This window comes from Penaeus monodon, chromosome 27, assembly GCF_015228065.2.
Source record: "Penaeus monodon isolate SGIC_2016 chromosome 27, NSTDA_Pmon_1, whole genome shotgun sequence".
NCBI lineage: Eukaryota > Metazoa > Arthropoda > Malacostraca > Decapoda > Penaeidae > Penaeus > Penaeus monodon.
The window spans coordinates 11,763,709-11,763,992 of NC_051412.1; the positions used below are offsets into that span (position 1 = coordinate 11,763,709).

Consider the following 284-nt stretch of genomic DNA (forward strand, 5'->3'; position numbering starts at 1 on the left):
GCGCTCGCCTGACTTACACGTGGGAGATATTGGGCGTGTAGGTGCCGTAGGTGAGGTCCTGGGAGATGTTTACCAGAAGGTCCATATTGAGCTCGATGTTCCTCATGTATCTGCGGGAGAAAGACATCGAACATGCCCAATCGAACGGCTTAATCAAGGATCCTAATTATTAGTTTTTTATCATTATGTCATCATTCTGCTGTTCTCATCTCTTGAGTAGTATTTTTAATACAGTATTGATTATATTAATGCAATTTGTCACCCTCAAACTGAATTAGGATAGC

The 284-nt window shown here is 41.5% G+C and overlaps 1 protein-coding gene across 1 annotated transcript in view; it reads right to left on the reverse strand.

Annotated features, from left to right (window-relative positions):
- Positions 1-284, reverse strand: part of LOC119590419 (relaxin receptor 1-like) — a 76,537-nt gene that overhangs the window by 76,118 nt on the left and 135 nt on the right. Inside the window, exon 2 of the mRNA XM_037939085.1 lies at positions 18-110. Coding sequence (XP_037795013.1) covers positions 18-110 — 93 coding nt within the window. The remainder of the gene's footprint in view (positions 1-17; positions 111-284) is intronic.